General features: G+C 34.9%; 1 protein-coding gene across 2 annotated transcripts in view; it reads left to right on the forward strand.

The window, feature by feature from the left end:
- The window catches only part of BDP1 (B double prime 1, subunit of RNA polymerase III transcription initiation factor IIIB), a 105,582-nt gene that overhangs the window by 37,087 nt on the left and 51,638 nt on the right, over positions 1-16,857 (forward strand). For both annotated transcript variants that reach the window (XM_007486499.3, XM_056824730.1), the window contains exons 10-13: positions 195-473; positions 1,801-1,948; positions 3,292-3,453; positions 5,321-5,486. In XM_007486499.3, coding sequence (XP_007486561.1) covers positions 195-473; positions 1,801-1,948; positions 3,292-3,453; positions 5,321-5,486 — 755 coding nt within the window. The remainder of the gene's footprint in view (positions 1-194; positions 474-1,800; positions 1,949-3,291; positions 3,454-5,320; positions 5,487-16,857) is intronic.

Genomic DNA, 16,857 nt, shown 5'->3' on the forward strand with positions numbered 1-16,857 from the left:
AGATAATATCTGGTTTACTTCTCAGTTAGCTCTCTTTCCCCTTTCTGTGTTTTTTGTTCTCCTTACTTAATTTTTATTTTTATTTCATTGCTTTGCCTTTATGTCTCTTTTAAAGTTGGTTGTTAGCCTACCTTAAAAAATATATCACGGTTTGAAAGTGAAAATAGATAATTTACAAATATTTCTGATTTTAGTAAATAGAGTTGCCAGTGGTGAAGTGAATGATCAGCCAGATGATACTCTGAATACTAGAACTTCAGACACAGAAGGAACTGAAATAGATGCCGAGATTGTTGAGAAAGAAAATGACCAATCTTTGAATGTAGCAGGACAGACTGTATTAGAGTCTGTTGTAAATAGAAAGAAACGGAAAAGGAAGAAAAAGGATGACACTGATGAGCAGGAAGCAGAAAATCTTTCAAAAGGTTCTGCTGACCTTTCAGAAACTTCTAAAGGAGAAAAGCCAAATAAGAGTAAGTGATATTTTTTAGAAGAAATCTATAGCAAAGTTAAAGATTAAGCCATACTTATTATGCAACTGTAAACTTTTTGGTTATATTTTGCTTTTGAATAATCACTGTCAAATAATACCTGTTAAGTGTTGATTTATATTCATGGTGTCAGAGTTCTTGGGGAATGGAGAAAGAGATATGGTCCATATATATTATAAGCTTTTCTTATTTTTTAAAGGAAAACAACATTTACACATATAAGTATGTAGAAAAGCATTTTATTGGTACACATAAGAAAAATGAAAAATATTTACTCCAAGTTTAAATCAGGTATTATGTCTTACAAGTCCTTTTAATACTACTGTTATTGAAAGAAGGTGTTTTCATCATGTTCATACCAAAAGATAGACACAAGGTTCTGTACTTACTTTCCTAGAACATTTGAGTGCCCATGTAAAGAGATGTTTTTTTCCCAGTGCAAAGGATATGAAAACAAGGTTTTTAAAAACGTTTGTACTGATTTTATTATTTTCACAGAGGTAGATTGGCATCAGGAAATAGTTTTCATTGGAATCATTTCATTGGAATCACTTATTAGAACTCATATGTTTTTGACCATTGATTGCTATGAAGTCGAGGTGGGAAGGTGAAAGTCCTAGTTATAGACCAGACATTGTTTCTGTCCTCATCAATTAAAAATTTAGATTGCTTAAGAAGACAGCTGAGTTAAAGGTAGGAGAAAGAATAATAGATCAGAAGAACCCACAAGTATTTGGTTACTAATTGTGCTATAGTTGGTCCATCAAGACACAGTAAATGGGTGCTGCCAGGTAAAATAATACTAATATCTTGCAATTTTATTATAGAATTTGTTCTTATTTGGCTTACAACGTGGTTTTTACATGCACTATTTATAGACATTGCCTTCTGATAGTCTTTCAAAGTAGGGAGCCAAATATTCCTATTTTGCACTTAAGGAAACTTAGAGTACAGTGTTAAGTGACTTACTGATGGTCATACCCAGTAAATAACAGAGCTGTAACTCTGAGTTGTGTTTTATGACAGTGACAAATAATACTCTTTCCACTACGCTGTAATATCTGTTGTCAGATTTCAAGTGAATCTTAGTATGGTTGTTTACATATAATCAAGTGATAATAAATTTTTTTTTGATTGAATTAGCCATTGAATATTCAGTATTTTCCAGATTATAGGCTTAGAAATATTTTCATTCTCTTGATGACACTACCAGAAGGTGCTTCTTGTGTTAAAAATTTATTGGGGGAAAAAGTACTCTTCATGTATTTTGAAAATAACTTGAGTATTTTGTATCCTTGTTTGTTAATAGAGAAATGTCAGCTTTTGGTAGCTGTAATAAATAAAGATGAATGCAATAAAGACTTGGAAGTTTCCAATTTTGAAAATGTAGGCGAGATTCCTTGCATATCATTGAGTGAAAACAGTGAGAATGACACCGAACACATCTCTTCAGCGAGGTGATTTTAATGTTTTTCATCAAGTTCATTATGTCTTACTAGTTCTCTTGGATTGATTATGTCAGTCATATTGACATAGTTTTTAATTTAAGTCATTTATATAGGAAAATATAACCTGATTACATTGGTACACAGTTGCCTTATTTGAAAAGTGGGAGCTTGGTTTATATTTTGTTTTCAATAGATGGGGAAGTTAGAGCTTGGAATGGAAGTTTAGAAATGTGCTTGGGGGCAGCAAAGTAGCTCAGTGGATTGGGAGCCAGCCCTAGAGATGAGAAATCCTGGGATCAAATGTGATTTCAAACATTTCTTAGCTGTGTGACCCTGGGCAAGTCACTTAATCCTCTTTGCCTAAACCTTTTTGCTCTTCTATCTTAGAACTGATACACAGTATTGATTTTAAGAGAAAAGGTAAGGGTTTAAAAAACTAATTCCCACCAGTGGCCATTTTAGCCTTTTCGTTTGTGTAGTATACTTAAGGGCTGGATCTATTTTAGGGCCTTTTACAATAAAAATTAGCTACATGCTAATTTGGGAGAGGAGGGTTTGTGGAAAAAAACCACATTATTTTATGTGACCCAACATATATACATATGTGTGTGTGTGTGTGTGTATGTGTATACTAACAACTTAACTTTGAAAGAATTTAAATACTTTGTGTATGCAAATTTATACTATCAACCACAAATAAGTAATACAAATAGTAACCAATACTGGTTCCAAGGCAGAAAAGCAGCAAGGGCTAGGCAATGGGTGTTAAGTGACTTGCCCAGGGTTACACAGCTAGAGAGGGTCTGAGGCCAGATTTTAACCCAGTACCTCCTGTCTCTAGGCTTGACTCAATCCATTGAACCACCTAGCTGCCCCTATTAGGTACACTTTCCATTTAAGAGAATAATATAGGTTACTTTTAATAACCTCAGTTTGACTAGTCTTTAATGGATAATATAATTAAGTTTCTTCTTTAGCGATTGCTTGTAATTGTTTGTAAAATCTATGTAAATTTTTTATGGCAGTGCACATTATTATCTTTATATTTTTGAAAGGATGTTAACATTGTTTAAATTACCATTAAGTATATTATAACAAATTGAATGAATTAGAAACAACTTTGAATGTTATTTATTGAAAATGCTGTACAAAGAAGCCATAGGAGCAATGCAGGGTCAGATTGAATTCCTTGTGTAATGTATGAGATCATCTTTAAAGTGTGGACTGCAGACTTCTTAGAATTTTCTTCCTGTGAAGATCTCTGATTGTTTATACATGTGAAAGTATAATTTCTTTATAAATTTTATGTAAAATTTATAATCAAATTTCTTTTCTATGCTTTTCTTCTTCAGAAATCAAAATGATAATGCTGCAGCAATAGCTGCAGGTGAATCCTCAGGACCAGAAGCTTCAGATTTGTCTTCTTCAAAAGCCAAAAGTAAAGAACTGACACAGATCATTCAAATTGACAGCAACATAGAAGGAAAAATGAGTGATACTAATGTTAAACTTCTGTAAGTATTTTTAATAGTTGAAGTTGTAGGAAGAAGAGAAGTGTTGAATGTACATGAAACTTTCAGGGCTAGGTTCAGCACACTTTTCTTTTGCCATTAAGTGAATATGTTAATGGCATATGGCATTCTGCCACCAACTATTATCTTTATGTATTTATTTTTTTTAAGCCCTTACCTTCCAGCTTGGAGTCAATACAGTGTATTGGCTCCAAGGCAGAAGAGTGGTAAGGGCTGGGCAATGGGGGTCAAGTGACTTGCCCAGGGTCACACAGCTGGGAAGTGTCTGAGGCCAGATTTGAACCTAGTACCTCCCGTCTCTAGGCCTGGCTCTTGATTCACTGAGCTACCCAGCTGCCCCCAACATTATCTTTAAATACTATAGAATATCTATATGATTCCTAGTAAGTTCCTGACTATAACAATGCATCTATAAGAAATTAAATCCTAAATGCTATAGCTTTCATTTTTATTTTTCCATTAATTTTGTAGGACCAAGGATATCATCCATGTGGGCATTCTTTTTCTCAATGTGTATCAGGATCCTTTGAGTTCTTGTCATCTTTTTCTATCTTTATTTAGTGCTACATTGTTGATTTAGCCAACATACTAAAGACCTGCCTCTTTTTTAATATCCCGGTTGGATTATGTTATTTGTTCAGTCTTCTTTCTAACTAGATGATCAATTAACACCCTTTTCCATTGACATGAGACTATATTTTTATGTCATTTCTTGCTTCCAAGTTGTCCTATCTTTAGTTACATGGCACAACTTAGTTGTGTCTATCGTGCACCTTAAAGATTTGTGGTGTTTCGTAGTGTATAGCTACGTAATATCACTCAGAAAATGATAAAGGGAAAGAGCAGGACTTTTCTGAGAACCCACAATTTGAGACATATTAAAGTCTTTTATTGTTTCTTAAATATGGTTCTTTATCTTCTAATTCCTATTCCTGGGTCAAACAGTGCCTGTGATGATGTTGTATGTGTGCATGTGTATTAATTTGATGTACTCTTTGTCCATTTTCTGTTTATTTTATTTCATTTCTTTTTGCACATGGAGGTTTAGATAAGTCTCTTACATTAGAAGGATTAAGTCAAAGGATTTGGGACATGATGTAATTTAGATGCCATCTCTTAATAGTAGAATATGGATAACCTCATATCAATGGGAATTTCTAGTTACCTCATTATCCATTCATCTGGTTAAAAAGTAGAAGCTGTGAATCATTGATCAAAGCATCATTCATAGAATATCTTTCACAAAATCTCAAGAGTTTAATTATTTAAAAAACCTTTAGATCTCTATTTTCCTTTTTCTATTCTAAATTTAATGAACACCAAAAAAAGAGAACATTTCCATATAAGAAATAGAACAGAAAAAGAAATTATATGTGAAACCACAAATACATACACTTTAAAAAATATTTCATAAATTCAGCATATTAGTGTCACAGCTATCTTGCTTGATGCATTTATTGCTGACTTTTTATTCCCTTCTGGGCATTTTTTAAGGTGTTTGAAATCATCCCCTTTTATTTCTTCCCTTTTTTCCTTGGCAATTCTACCAAAGCTACAAAACACCTTTCTTACAATAATATGATGACTGAAGTAGTATAAGTATCATTATCAATTTTATACCAGTTAGAGAATGGAGGTTTTAGGATATTGAGTGCTCTGACGAGGGTCACAAAACTAATAAGGGTTAGGTCTGGGACTCATTGCATAATTTGCCTCTTTAAGACAAAACCATATTTTGGCAGACTGTTTAGTAGTGATTTTTTTTTTTAGCATTCTTTTTGTAATTAAATGTCTCTGACCACAAAATAGTTTGAATATAGTTTAAACATTATCCTGGATCTTTTTTAAGGGAAGCTGAAAAAGCTGATACCAGTAACCTCCAAGTGAGGGGGCATCCTCTGAAGCCTAAACCCAACTTGTTAAGAACATTTGGAAAGAAAGCAGAAGCTACCAAAAGTAAAATTGAAGCAGAGAGCAAAAATTCATTTCCAGAACTTCCAGGAAATGTTAAAAAGGTATGAAATATGGAAATGCTAAGTTGAAAATAAATTATAAGTTTTTTCCAAATGACTGATTAAAACATATATGGCATGACTATAAAGTAGTACTGTATATTTTAAAACTATTATAGAACTTATACATCCAAATTATATATTTTCCAAATGAATGACTATACTTATTCCAATGGTTTTGCCATTGCTGAAGATATTTTTGAAGGCTTTTCCAGTGTCCATGTTAGCAAATGCTTATCTTTTGAGGATAAATATGATTTTTGGAAATGACCGAAAATAAATTTGACTGAAGTCTGATAAATTTGAATTATACTGTTTTTCTGTGAAAATGAATTATGATGGGATTAGACATCCCAAGTGAAGTTGTGCTACTTTTTAAGGAAATATGTTTGTTAGATAGCTTATGAACTTTTCCTGAAATAATTTTTTGAAAATGCACTTCCAAGAACGTTTTTGAGAAATGGCATAATTATGACCAACCTACCCTGGAGAATCACACAGGATGCTTAAGACCTGATATACCTGGTTGTTTCCAGAAAATATCACCTTTGTTGAGACTTTGAGTATTATAATCTTCTTCTACACACTACTATCCATTTAGCTAGCCAAATTCTCTGTCTCTGGGTTACATAATCACTGCTTACTTAGGAACAAACCACCTCTCAATGCCTACCTTGTATTCTTTTATCCCTGTCTTTCTCAACTCTTTTCTATCTGTGCACCTCTTTTACTGTGTCCTCTGCATTTCCTTGACTGTAATGATTAAACTTGCCTTTTTTCTCTAGTATTTCCGTCTTTTGTTTCTCACTGTAATATGTCTTCTCTAAGATGTCTCTAAATCCTTGGCCTTTGTCTCTGGCATTGACCAGATCTTCATTCATGTACTTCATCCTCCAGTATAATCATTGTGTGTCTTTGTGGGGAGGAGTTTGAACAATTCCTTGCTTCTCACTGAAACTTTCATACCTTACCCCCCAACACCCCCCCCCCCCCCCAAGGATATTTATTTATTTTTAAATTTAAGTTAATTTATTTAGTCAATTTAGAACATTATTCCTTGGTTACAAGATTTATGTTATTTCTCTCTCTCCCCTCCTTCCCACCTTTCCCGCAGCCGACGCGCAATTTCATTGGGTATTACATGTGTCCTTGATCAGAACCTATTTCCATGTTGTTGGTGTTTGCATTAGGATGTTCATTTAGAGTCTACATCCCCAGCCATATCCCCTCGACCCATGTATTGAAGCAGTTGTTTTTTCTTCTGTGTTTCTACTCCCACAGTTTTTCCTCTGAATGTGGATAATGTTCTTTCTCATAGATCCCTCTGGGTTGTTCAGGATCACTGCATTGCCACTAATGGAGAAGTCCATTACATTCAGTTGTACCACAGTGTGTCAGTCTCTATGTATAATGTTCCCCTAGTTCTGCTCCTTTTGCTCTGTATCAGTTCCTGGAGGTCATTTGAGTTCACATGGAATTCCTCCACTTTATTATTCCTTTGAGCACAAGAATATTCCTTCACCAACATATACCACAATTTGTTCAGCCATTCCCCAGTTGAAGGACATCCCCTTGTTTTCCATTTTTTTGCCACCACAAAGAGCGCAGTTATGAATATTCTTGTACAGGTCTTTTTCCTTATTATCTCTTTGGGGGTAAAAACCCAGCAGTGTTATGGTTGGATCAAAGGGCAGGCAGTCTTTTATCGCCCTTTGGGCATAGTTCCAAATTGCCCTCCAGAATGGTTTGGATCAATTCACAACTCCACCAGCGATGAATTTATGTCCCAACTTTGCCACATCCCCTCCAGCATTCATTACTTTCCTTTGCTGTCATGTTAGCCAATCTGCTAGGTGTGGGGTGATACCTCAGAGTTGTTTGGATTTGCATTTCTCTGATTATAAGAGATTTAGAACACTTTTTCATGTGCTTATTAATGGTTTTGATTTCTTTGGCTGAAAACTGCCTATTCATATCCCTTGCCCATTTATCAATTGGAGAATGGCTTGATTTTTTGTAAAATTGCTTTAGCTCTTTATAAATTTGAGTAATTAGACCTTTGTCAGGTTTTTGTAATGATTTTTTCCCAATTTGTTGCTTCCCTTCTAATTTTGGATGCATTCATTTTGTTTTGTAATCAAAATTATTGATTTTACTTTTTGTGATTCTTTTCTAGCTCTTGCTTGGTTTTAAAGTCTTTCTTTTCCCAAAGATCTGACAAGTATCCTATTCTGTGTTCGCCTAATTTGCTTATAGTTTCCTTCTTTTTATTCATGTCATTCACCCATTCTGAATTTATCTTGGTGTAGAGTGTGAGATGTTGATCCAAACCTAATCTCTTCCTTACTGTCTTCCAATTATCCCAGAAGTTTTTTTTTTTTTATCAAAAAGTGGTTTTGGTCCCCAAAACTGAGATCTTTGGGTTTATCATAGACTGTCCTGCTGAAGTCATTTACCCCAAGTGTATTCCACTGATCCTCCTTTCTGTCTCTTAGCCAGTACCAAATTGTTTTGATAACCACTGCTTTATAGGATAGTTTGAGATCTGGGACTGCAAGTCCTCCTTCCTTTGAATTTTTTTTCATGATTTCCCTGGATATCCTTGATCTTCTGTTCTTCCAAATGAACTTTGTTATGTTTTTTTCTAATTCCGTAAACAAGTTTTTTGGTAGTCCAATGGGTATGGCACTAAATAAGTAGATTAATTTAGGTAGGATTGTCATTTTTATTATGTTAGCTCATCCCACCCATGAGCAATCAATGTTTTCCCAATTGTTTAGATCTAGTTTTAATTGTGTGGAGAGTGTTTTGTAGTTGTGTTTGTATAGTTCCTGTGTTTATCTTGGCAGATAGATTCCCAAGTATTTTATATTGTCTAGGGTGGTGTTAAATGGAATTTCTCTTTCTAATACATGGAGAGGCAAATAAAAAATTAATTGGAAATTAAACTATATGATTCCTGAAAATCGATTAAAGAACAAATCATAGAAATAATAATTCCATTGAAGAAAACAATGACAGTGATAAGACATCCTTTCAAAACCTATGGGATACAGCCAAAGCAGTACTCAGGGGGAAATTCATATCCTTAAGTTCATATATTAACAAACTAGAGAGGGCAGAGGTCAATGAATTGGGCATTCAAATTAAAAAACTAGAAAGTGAACAAATTAAAAATCCTCAGATGAAGACTAAATTAGAGATCCTAAAAATCAAAGGAGAAATTAATAAAATTGAAAGTCAAAACTATTGATTTAATAAATAAAACTAGAAGCTGGTACTTTGAAAAAAACAAGTAAAATAGACAAATTACTGGTCAGTCTAATTAAAAAAAGGAAAGAAGAAAGCCAAATTGACAGTATCCAAGATGAAAAGGGAGACCTCACCTCTAATGAAGAGTCAATTAAGGCAATCATTAAAAACTATCATGCCCAATTATATGACAACAAATATGGCGATCTTGGTGATATGGATGAATATTTATAAAAATATAAATTGCCTACACTAACAGAGGAAGAAATAGATTATCTAAACAACCCCATATCAGAAAAAGAAATTGAACAAGCCATCAAAGAACTCCCTAAGAAGAAATCCCCAGGGCTTGATGGATTCACAAATGAATTCTATCAAACTTTCAAAGAACAACTTTGTATAATCCCAATATTATACAAACTATTTGACAGAATAAGTAAAGAGGGAATTCTCAAATTCCTTTTACGAAACAAATATGGTTCTGATTCCAAAGCTAGGCAGGTTGAAAATGGACAAAGGAAACTATAGACCAATCTCCTCAATGAATATAGATGCAAAAATCTTAAATAGGATACTTAGCAAAAAGACTCCAGCAAGTCATCACAAGGGTTATTCACTATGACCAGGTAGGATTCATACCAGAAATGCAAGAATGGTTCAATATTAGGAAAACCATCCACATAATTGACCATATCAACAAACAAACTGACAAAAATCACATGATTATCTCAATAGATGCAGAAAAAGCTTTTGGCAATATACAACACCCATTCCTATTGAAAACTACAAAGGGGGCAGCTGGGTAGCTCATTGGATTGAGAGCTAGGCCTAGAGACGGGGCATCCTAGGCTCAAATCTGACCTCAGACAGTTCCCAGCTGTGTGACCCTGGGCAAGTCACTTGACCCCCATTGCCTAGCCCTTACCATTCTTCTGCCTTGGAGCCAATACACAGTATTGACTCCAAGAAGGAAGGTAAGGGTTAAAAAAAAAAAGAAAAGAAAACACTAGAAAGCATAGGAATAGAAGGGCCTTTCATAAAAACAATAAACTGTGTATATCTAAAACCATCAGCAAACATCATCTGCAATGGGGATAGACTAGAAGCCATCCCGATAAGATCAGGAGTGAAACAAGGATGCCCATTATCACCTCTTTTATTTAACATTGTACTAGAAACAGTAGCTGTAGCGATTAGAGAAGAAAAAGAAATTGAAGGTATTAAAATAGGCAATGAGGAGACCAAGCTATCACTCTTTGCGGATGATATGATGGTCTACTTAAAGAATCCTAGAGATTCAACCAAAAAGCTAGTCGAAATAATCAACAACTTTAGCAAAGTTGCAGGATACAAAATAACCCCACATAAGTCATCTGCCTTTCTATATGTTTCTAACACATCTCAGCAGCAAGAATTAGAAAGAGAAATTCCATTTAAAATCACCCTAGACAATATAAATAACTTTCATGCTTTTATCTTTTTCACTGTCACTCAGCGACTTTGAAATGGACATTTTTGCCCTGTAGAATCATGGTGGCTATTCTGTACTATCCATCAGGACGTTCTTCTTACATCCTCAAAGTGTTCAGCATTTGGATAACTGTCTTCCTCTCCTCCTCAGCTTTCTTTTTCTGCTCTCTACTTTCTGCCCTTATTATTATCACCTCTGTCATGAAGAGAGATGGTCACACTTTGGATGTCATCTTTGGTTACAACTCTAATATTCCACTTTCTCACCTTAACCTCTCATCATTCCATCTCTTTCTATCCTTCACTCCTCCTAGACGTGTTTCACTTCATTGGAAACTGTAATTCCTCCAGCTTGTGGTACTTTCTCAGTCTATTTTGCCTTTTCTGACTTTCTTTCTTCCCTTTCTAACTTTAGCTCTGAAGTTAAAAATGTCAGCTGCACGGTGCTCTCTGTTCTGATCCAGAGTGACCTTTTAGTTTTTGTCCTGCCATTTTTCATCTCTTTCCTAGCCATAAATTATTCCCACTTTTTTCCTTCTTGCTTCACTTGATGAACAGAGGTGTAGGAAGTCATATAACTGTTTTGACTGGTTTCATTATAGATTGCAAGGATGATATTAGAAAATAAGTGTTCTTTTATTAGTTTAGGGTTTAGAAGTAAAGTGGCTGCTTGAGAAAAGACTGGAGTTTGAAGCAGAGCTGAAAGAGCATGTTAATTTCAACTGCTGACAGTTATAACTGTTTTTTTATGTCAATTAGAAAGTCTGGGAGTTGCTCTCTGGCAGTTGGCAGAGAGACACTCTGAGACTCTTCTCTCAGGGCTGGAGGAGGTAACATCTTTGCCCCTTTCTCTCTGTCTGAGAGGAAGACCTGAAGGAGCTCAGTGTTTTCCTTTCCCAACTTGGGAAACACTACTGACTATATTGAGGTTTTATAGATTGGTTTATATCTGAGAAGAACAAAGAAAAACCTGGTCTTTGATTTGGACTCTGAGTCTTTACAGACTCAGAGTCATAACTGGATTCTTGTTGAGACTCAACCAGCTAGCCTTTTCTATTTTATAATTTGAAGGCAAAGTTAAGATTTATAAGGTTAATAGTGGTAGTTTTTATTTATATAGTATAAATTTGGGTTAGTTAGATCAGGGAGGATTAGTGTAGCCTGTGAAACACAGGAGAAGCGGTTCCTTGCGGAACCTGGGACTTTTATTTGGTTGGATTCAGAATCCCTTAGAAATACAAATCCTTTATTTATTATTTATATTATTATTTGTTATTTATAGAAATCCTTTATTTATCCTTATATATTTCAAGAAATACTTTATTTTATAATGAGTCTATTTAACATCCTTGTGCCTGGCCCTGTAGGGAAGTTCACATTTGAGCTTCACTTTGTCACTGAGGATACTTTTAATTAACTCTATCAAAGGTATCTGAACAGTTTGAACCTGATTGGTGAGTTAAAACAGTTTTGAAAAGGTTTTCCCTCTAAATATTTTATTTTATAACTCTCCAAATTTTCTTGTTACAGTTATGCAAGCTAAATAGGGCAAAGAACCTAACTGTCTGATTTTAAGGGTTCAATTGTCAATTTAGGTAGTTGGAAACGTTATCTCAGCAGGGGTCATGGGGAAGCAACTAGGGGTGAGCTGTGGTAACACTGAGCTGAACTTTAGTTGACTACAGTCAACTTGATACAAAGACTCTACTCTCAGAAAACCTGATGAATAGCTACATAAAATCACCATAGGATTTTCTCTATTTGATATGACTTCTCTCATTTTCATTATTGTACCAGAATTTCTACAAAATGTAATTGCCTGTGACTTTCTAATGCCAGTACTGTCACTGACAGTCCTACAACTAATCTCTTATATCCCTGTGCTACTATTGTTTGTCATGTGCTTTTACCTGATGTTCAAATCTTTGGCAGTTGTGTTTAAACATTTAAAAGCAAGCATCAAGCACGCTGTTGCCAAGAGTGATACAATGTTAAAAGTGAACTATCTAGAGACTAAACTAGATAGAATGCAAACTCAATATGACGAATTACTCAAGGCTAAAGGTTCAATGGCAGAAACTAAAGAATGTGACGCAACTAAATTAGAGGGTGCAAGTAAATTAGATAAACCAACTAAATTGGAAATGGAAACCGGAGCATTAGAAAACAAACCAACTCATATGTGTCCTCTTAAGAGAGGTACCCATAGTGTCCCCAGAGGGTAGTATAGTGAATCTCATGTGTCACTTTACACAGGCTGATATAGACAGTTTTAAGAAAAATACTCCATCATATGAAGAACAACCCATGGGTGTTGTAAAGTAGTTCAAGCATTTAGTTAAGCTTTACAATCCTTCCTATGTGGACTTGGACATTCTTATGGATGAATTATTAATGAAAAGGGAGAAACATCAGAGTATACAGGACACTAATAATAATCCCCTAATTGCTGATTGGCTAACTTAGGATCCTGTTTGGGAATATAATTCTTTTGCAGGATATAGAGACTTAACTACAGCCAGGTAGGCAATAATTGAAACTATGAAGCAAAATTCCAGACACCCAGAAACCTGGTATAAATTTGAGTGCCTAAAGCAGGCGAGTTATAAATGTTAAAAAATACACCCATTAGCTCCCTTTCCATATTTTCTAGCAAATTGCTACCACTCTAATTTTCTCTTTATCTTCACCATCATCCTCACCTGTCCTCCCATTGGTTCTTTCCTGTAGTTTTTAACTACATCCAGTTCTCTTGTAACCTTTTAAGAAACCTCATTATTTCCTTTTCTTTTCTCCATTCCTTTTTAAAAAATTGACCAGAATTCATGTTCTTTTTACCACTCCCCTCCTTTCCCATTGGAAAAAAAAAGGATAAACAAAACCCAATTTATGAGGATCTTTTACTTTTATTTGCATTTATCTAATTATGAATGATTTGGGGCATTTTTTCATATAGTTGTAGAAAGCTTGGATTTCTTCCTCTGGAAACAAAGTTGCTTGTTTATATCCTTTTACTCATTCTTCCCTCCTCAACTTTTTTTGAAATCTTCTGATTTTATCACTCTATTGAAATTGCTCTCTTCATTGTTATTAATAATCTGTTTGTTGCCCATTCTGTCTTTTCACAGTCTTTCTCTTTCATAACCTCTAATATATTTGAATCTGTTGACCACCCCTGTCCTGGAAATATTTTTCCTCTCTTGATTTTTGTGAAACTGTAGTCTCCTCTCTTTTTGCTTATATCACATTCCCTAAAATGTAGGTATTTCTCCCAAAACCTTTCCTGTACCTATTTTCCTTCTACCTCCTTTTGGTGAGCTTATTCCTCCCCTAGATTTAATCATATCCATAAATTTGACTTCTAAATCTATATATCCAGCCTTTGTTTAACGCCCTGAAACTCAGGCTTTCACCCCTTTAACATTTTTTTTAAACCCATACCTTCTGTCTTAGAATCAATACTCTGTATTGGCTCCAAGGCAGAAGAGTGGTAAGGGCTAGGCAATGGGGGTTAAGTGACTTGCCCAAGGTCACACAGCTGGGAAGTGACTGAGGCCAGATTTGAATCTAGGACCTCTGGTATCTGGGCCTGGCTTTCAAGCTACTGAGCCACCCAGCTGCCCCCACATCTGTTTAACATTTTAAACTTGATGTCCTAGAGCAGTGATGATGAACTTATGGCATGAGTGCCAAAGATGGCATGCAGAGTGCTCTCTGTGGGTACTTGGCTACCCTCCCTCTCCATCCCCTACCCCCAGAATTAATAGAAAGGCAGAGGGACTCAGGCAGAGCTGCTACCCCTCCCCCTCTCCAAGGGGGCTTGATGACATTTTTTCCCATCCCCCTGCTTCTGTGCCCAGCAGCCAATGGGAATCTATAAGGGGTAAGGTGGGCAGCTCACAGGTGGCAGAGGTGGAGGGGAACAGAGTTCTCTGGTCACTCCCTTCCCCCTCTGTACACTCACTGAGGACATTCCTCACTTCACCTGCCCCTCTGCCCAGTAGCCAAGGTGTGTGTTCTCTCTCCCCTCTGTGGGGGTAGAGGGGGTGGGATATACCCAGCATATGGTGTTGGTTGGGAGGGGCATGGCATTCGGCGTGTGTGGGTGTTCAGTGCAGGCAGGGCCCAGCACTCTGTGTCCAAAAGGTTTGCAATCATTGTCCTAGAGGAATATCCAAAGCAAAATTTGTGATTTCTTTCCTAAATTTTCCCCTCTTCCAGATTTCCCTTTTTAGGAAGTACTATTCTTCTCATTGCCTAGCTTTATAATCTTTAATCTTATCTTTAACTACTCATTTCCCCTCCCCTAAATTATCTAACAATTTGTCAAATCTTACTACTTCTCCCTTCTTGCATACTGTAATAGGGAGGTTTAGAGAAAGGAAGGTTAACAGATGGAATCATACTAACCAATTATTATTAAAAAAGGTTTATTATCTAAAGGGATAAGGGAATGAAAGGGGAACAGATTAGCCCAGATATTAATTCTTAGACTTTCCAAATAAACCTTAACCTAACTAAATAAACTAATAAAAGATACAAGGAGTTAGTAATGTCTATAGGGCCAGATTCTTACAACTCCAGAGGCTTTGGTTGGGTCAAACTGCAGAATCGAGATATAGAGTCTTCATAAAGTCCGGGAAGGGAGGAGGTTCATACCCATTCACATGGTCCACCAGCCTGTAGGGGAACACTCATTTAACCTTTGAGAAGATAATCCAAGTCCTTGGCAGGTCCACAGTTGGTTTCTTTAGGGAGATACTTTGACACACAGCCTCTCTGTCTGCCATCTAGCTTGAGAGAGACAGTTGCCAGTTGCCCAACTGTCTTAGAATGCTGACTGAGCCATCTCTGTAGAATCTTAATTTGAAGGTTGTCAGTCAGCTTTGCAAATTCCCTTGCTACAGTCCTCCCTTTGCACAAAGCCGAAATTGTGGTGAAAACATGTTGGCATTTGCGCACTAACTTACATATTCCTTAAACTAAAATATCTACCCAAAATAATAAACAACCTACACTCACCTATCTTATCTAGTACTATCCTATTCTAGGGATTTAATCAAGGAAAAGAAAAAAGGGAAAAATATACAATGAATAATTATAAAGGTTCAAAATTCAGATCAAACATGCAAAATCAAAACAAGCAAATAACAAAAATCAAAAGATAAATACAACTTTAATGCAAAACATTAAAATCACAAAATACTATTCTTACCAATTCTCTCAACAGAGAATTCTATTATTACTACTACTACTATTGCAATGCATAAACATCAAACTTAGAGAAAATTTTTTGAAAAATATAATGAACACAACATTGCATGAGTTATACAAAAATTAAACCAAACCATCAAACTCACTTATGCAAAATACATTTAACAATAGATAAAATTAAATGTAAGTCATATATTTACATAAAATTTACATATATACACATACACACATACAGTATATATAGACATGCATGCTATACATACACATACTTAATATTTACACACTACATATATACATACACATACACGAATACAATTAATTTTGAAGTCCTATTATACATGCTATTTACATATTTTTACATATGTATTTACAATTTTGTGATATGTGATATTATGTCATATGTGCTATGTAATGTATGTTGTTATGTATGTTGCAATGTATTTTGTAGTGTAGTTCAGTGTCTTACCTTACTTATCAATCTTAAATTCTAATCTTAACTAAAGCCCTATTTTGATAAAATCTTCTGTCTACCTATATTCCTATATGAAACTAAGTAGCTAATTAATTTTTGTTATTGATTAACTACTTCATAATAATTATAACATTGTTACTATCTAGCTACATATTGTTTCACTCATTCAACTAGTAAATTAATGTATCCTAACCATGTTTATGTTTTTATGTATATGTGTTTTTGTTATTTTGTTATTCATGCTTTATGTTGTTTTATTAGTGTTACTGTTGTGTTATTGTTGTGTGCAATATACTTACCAAAACTTCAGATTATTCTTTCTCTTCTCACTTGTTTGAAGAATTCTTCCTCTCCTGAATCCATGGTAGTAAAATGTATTTGTGAATATATATTATGTTATTTCATATTATGTTACCCAAAGTTCTTAAATCCATTAGTACATTAATCACTTGATTCTCTTCATTGAAAATTCCCTTCAAAGTCTTTATCTGCTTAATATTTATAAGTCTTTTAGTCTTTTACAATGTCCATCAATTTTCTGAATCCTCCTCTACATCTGTAATTTCCTCTAACATCCAGGTGTCCTCTTCCACTGAAATGGTCCTCTCCTAACTGATCTTTTTGACTGCAGACTCTATTTGACTGCTGAATATCATCTTTTCATGATCTCTTCTTCTTCAGTAATTTGTACATTTTCATTATTATTAATTCCATGAGCTAATTTAATATATGAACAATAATATCAAGCATCTCTACCTAATACTTTCACTGAAGATGTTGAAACTAACACAATTGTATAAGGATCTACCCAACTCTCTTGAGTTGCTGATGTTTTTGCAAAATTTTTCACATATACCATATCATCTGGTTGAAAATTATGAAGAGAATAATTCAATGGACTAGATTGGATCAATACTCCCATATCATGCAGTTCTGTAAGCCATTGTTGTAATTCACTTAAATATG

This window comes from Monodelphis domestica, chromosome 3, assembly GCF_027887165.1.
Source record: "Monodelphis domestica isolate mMonDom1 chromosome 3, mMonDom1.pri, whole genome shotgun sequence".
In the NCBI taxonomy this organism is placed as follows: Eukaryota; Metazoa; Chordata; class Mammalia; order Didelphimorphia; family Didelphidae; genus Monodelphis; species Monodelphis domestica.